This window comes from Chanodichthys erythropterus, chromosome 8 (genome assembly GCF_024489055.1).
Source record: "Chanodichthys erythropterus isolate Z2021 chromosome 8, ASM2448905v1, whole genome shotgun sequence".
NCBI classification, from domain to species: domain Eukaryota; kingdom Metazoa; phylum Chordata; class Actinopteri; order Cypriniformes; family Xenocyprididae; genus Chanodichthys; species Chanodichthys erythropterus.
In genome coordinates, this window is record NC_090228.1 from 12,778,068 (window position 1) to 12,782,126 (window position 4,059).

Genomic DNA, 4,059 nt, shown 5'->3' on the forward strand with positions numbered 1-4,059 from the left:
TCCCTTATGCACCGGAACACAAAAGCGCTGTGACTGTTCGTCCGAAAACCTGCTGTGTAATCTCGTCTGTACAGTCACTTACCGAATTTATTACAAAGAAAGAAAGCAGTCATGCCTGATTATTTAGGAGCCGAGCAACGTAAAGTTAAAGAAGAGGAAAAAGAGGACAAACCAATTCGAGGTATTATTTGCGAAGATTTTCAGGTGGTTTTGAAACTAAATGAATTAGCAGACTAGTTAGCATTTGTTGACTAGCCGCACAACAGTTTCAATTTGTCAACAAATGCCGAAACATCTAAGCTAAATATATTTTAATGTTATGCAATTGTTTTCAGAGTTTATTCACGTTTATAATATAAGTTGTCAAATGTCTCAGTATTAGTTTAATCAATCTGTTTTACCCTGAACTGACTTATTAAAGAATAATAAACACGTTAATTGTCTGTCTTCACTGGTTTGGTTGGTAATCTGTCATCATGTGGCATATCTGAATATCTCATTTATTGATCTTGATCTGTGTTTTTTTTTTTCTCAGCTTTGGATGAAGGAGATATTGCACTCCTGAAAACCTATGTAAGTATTTCTACTACAGAATGATGCCTGATGGACTTAAATTTGTAAGTTATTCAATATGATTTGTTTGTGAATAGGGCCAAAGCACGTATTCCAGACAGATTAAACAAGTAGAGGATGATATTCAGCAGCTTCTGAAGAAAATAAATGAGCTCACAGGTAAGTGCGCTGTCATTGTGGTGTGGGGAACTAGTTTTGTGTATCACTAAGTAGTAAAACAAATGAACTGATGCTTCATTATGTGTGTCTTAACAGGTATTAAAGAGTCTGATACAGGTCTGGCTCCTCCAGCACTATGGGATCTGGCTGCAGACAAACAGACTCTACAGAGTGAACAGCCTCTGCAGGTGGCCAGGTATGATATTTAGGGTTATTAAGGGTTAACCTCAGTTTTATTGGAAAATAAATATAATAATATTTGCTTGGAATACACTACATTTCAAAACCGTTTTTTAAAATAATTCAATGCTTTTATTCAGCAAAGATGCATTCAATTGATAAAGAGTGACAGTAAAGACATTTGTAATTTAAATTTAGAATGGGAGTGTATGTAATAAAGTGGTCGAATGATATGATAACGATCAACATATTTTTATTGTTTCATAGGTGCACCAAGATAATCAATGCTGACTCGGAGGATCCAAAGTATATCATTAATGTGAAACAGTTTGCCAAGTTTGTGGTGGACCTGAGCGATCAGGTCGCTCCGACTGATATCGAAGAAGGAATGAGGGTTGGGTAAGCAGGAAAAGATGGATCATTTATTTCTATATGTTACAGAGTAGCAACTGATCTAAAAGAGATGTATTGTGTATCTGTTAACAGTGTTGACAGGAATAAGTATCAGATCCATATTCCACTACCACCAAAAATCGATCCTACGGTCACTATGATGCAGGTACGAATCAGCTCAGGTTGCTTGGTATCATGTATATTATCATGGCGGTACTGTAGGAATAATTATGTACTGTACATATACAGGTGGAGGAGAAGCCTGATGTGACCTACAGTGATGTTGGAGGCTGCAAAGAGCAGATCGAGAAGCTCAGAGAAGTGGTTGAGACCCCTCTGCTCCATGTGAGTCATATCCAAATGTACCTGTTAAAGATAGACAGAAGGTATTATATGTCTGTTGATGTTTAAGATGCTGCATAGTTTCAGTAATCATCCTCCATCTTTATAATTCCAGCCTGAGCGTTTTGTGAACCTGGGTATTGAGCCTCCAAAGGGCGTGTTGCTGTTCGGGCCTCCCGGTACAGGGAAAACCCTGTGTGCCCGAGCTGTGGCTAACCGCACTGATGCCTGCTTCATAAGAGTCATCGGATCTGAGCTTGTCCAGAAGTATGTTGGAGAGGTAAGTGCTTTTTCTTTTCAGAAGAAAGCTGTGAATTAAACTAAATATATTTTTTTTGTAATTGGGTGCTTGTGAGAGATATATAATGCCATGCGTTTGTCTGTAACCCAGGGTGCTAGGATGGTTCGTGAACTGTTTGAGATGGCAAGGACTAAGAAAGCCTGTCTGATCTTCTTTGATGAAATTGACGCCATTGGAGGTAAAAATTTCCTATTTGCAATAATCTGATACTACAGTTAGAATCGGATTATATCAGATTCCTTTGGGAGTCTGAGAGCCCCTTGGTCTATAATCCATTTCTTCTGCTGAACACAAAAGATATTTTGAAGAATGTTGTAACCAAACAATTTCAGTGTGCTACCAACATTCTTCAAAATATCTTGTACATTTCACAGAAAAGTCATACAAGAAGATATTTTGAAGAATGTTGGTAGCCAAACAGTTTAAGTTCCCATTGTCTTTTTTTGTCCATACAATGGAAGTCAAAGGGAACCAAAACTCTTTGGTTATCAACTTTCTGCAAAATATCTTCTTTTGCTTTCATGAGGGTGAGAAAATGATGACAGACTCTTCATTTTTGGGTGGTCTATCCATTTAACATCTCACAACAGCTTTTTCATGATCTCAGAGAGGTCTCTGTGCATTCAAGTCATGTTGAAAAGATCATATTTATGAGTTGAACGCGCCACCACAAAGTTGTAAATATCAGTGGGAAGCTCTGGATTTTCTTTAAGCCCTTAAGTTTACAAGTTGGGGGAGTGTCAGTGAGAAACATGGCAGAATACTTCAATATTTATAGGCATTTAGCAGTGACATTGTCAGACTTTTTTTATCAAAATGCACAAAATATAATGGCATTGTAATATAACAATATAAAATGTAATGATAAAGTTTACAGTGTCTTCAAAAATTAATTAAAAACATTAAAAAGCAAAACACACCTGATGCACATCCTCTGTTCTTTTTCTGGACGTACAGTTAAAAACTTTGCTGTATTTTTGTGTAATTAATAGAATGTACACGCCATCTTGCTCCCACAAGAGTGACTTGAACACACGTGACGTCATAAACATGACTTCCCACCTCGTAAATAAGAACTTCCCATGAGGACTTGAATGCACCATATGCTTACACTGCCCTCTTATAGGTGCCCGGTTTGATGATGGAGCTGGAGGAGATAATGAAGTGCAGAGAACTATGCTGGAGCTGATTAACCAGCTGGATGGATTCGATCCCAGAGGAAACATTAAAGTCCTGATGGCCACCAACAGACCAGACACCTTGGATCCTGCTCTGATGAGACCCGGCCGTCTGGACAGAAAGATTGAGTTCAGTCTGCCCGACTTGGAAGTGAGTGTTAGCTACAATAGAGACAAAATAGCTACCATTTACTAAAATAGACCCGTAATATCATAACATCATGAGATTCTGAACTGATAGATATTTAAATGTAAATGACTTGTGTTCTGTTTCTAGGGACGTACTCACATATTCAAGATTCACGCCCGCTCTATGAGTGTGGAAAGAGATATCCGCTTCGAGCTTCTTGCACGTCTCTGTCCTAACAGCACAGGTGAGTTCTTACTGACAAATATGCAAATGTCACTTATAGCACATCATTTAAATAGAGTATATTTACATTGGCTTAAACTGACGCATTGAGGCTTTCAGCATTGTTGTTGTTGCAAGCTATAGTTAACACTGCTGTCTGTGTTTTTCTTCTCTCAGGTGCTGAGATTCGCAGTGTGTGTACAGAGGCAGGGATGTTCGCGATCAGAGCTCGTAGAAAAATTGCCACAGAGAAAGACTTTCTGGAGGCCGTGAACAAGGTCATCAAATCATATGCCAAGTTCAGCGCCACCCCTCGCTACATGACTTATAACTAAACAAAGGGTTTTTTTTCTTCTCATGTGCATTTTCCTCACTGAAATGTTTTCTTCTTGATAATTCAAGGATGTTAGTCTTGTTACCTTTCTGTGATTATCACTGCTGAAATAAAAACATTATCCATACTACATGTCGTCCATATATATTAATAATTTTTCCATTTCTTTGGGATAATTATGCCTGTTATAAAATATGTAATACATTAGTAATTATACAAACTAGAATGCATGTTTGAAGAAGAAAAA

General features: G+C 37.8%; 1 protein-coding gene across 1 annotated transcript; it reads left to right on the top strand.

The window, feature by feature from the left end:
- Window positions 1–25: 25 nt before the first annotated feature.
- psmc2 (proteasome 26S subunit, ATPase 2) lies at window positions 26–3,939 on the top strand. The gene is made up of 12 exons (XM_067391863.1): window positions 26–181; window positions 536–573; window positions 651–732; window positions 829–928; window positions 1,180–1,311; window positions 1,399–1,471; window positions 1,555–1,650; window positions 1,763–1,927; window positions 2,039–2,126; window positions 3,075–3,277; window positions 3,404–3,500; window positions 3,656–3,939. The coding sequence occupies exons 1-12, from the start codon at window positions 112–114 to the stop codon at window positions 3,811–3,813; spliced, it is 1,302 nt and encodes a 433-aa protein (XP_067247964.1). The 5' UTR covers window positions 26–111; the 3' UTR covers window positions 3,814–3,939.
- Window positions 3,940–4,059: the final 120 nt, after the last annotated feature.

What these genes read in the sequence shown, in the direction of transcription:
- psmc2 (XM_067391863.1), top strand. Translation starts at nt 112, where the DNA reads ATGCCTGATTATTTAGGAGCCGAGCAACGTAAAGTTAAAGAAGAGGAA. An exon ending in TCCAGAAGTATGTTGGAGAG is followed by an intron (nt 1,928 to 2,038) that starts GTAAGTGCTTTT and finishes TCTGTAACCCAG; the next exon opens with GGTGCTAGGATGGTTCGTGA. An exon ending in TCAGTCTGCCCGACTTGGAA is followed by an intron (nt 3,278 to 3,403) that starts GTGAGTGTTAGC and finishes TTCTGTTTCTAG; the next exon opens with GGACGTACTCACATATTCAA.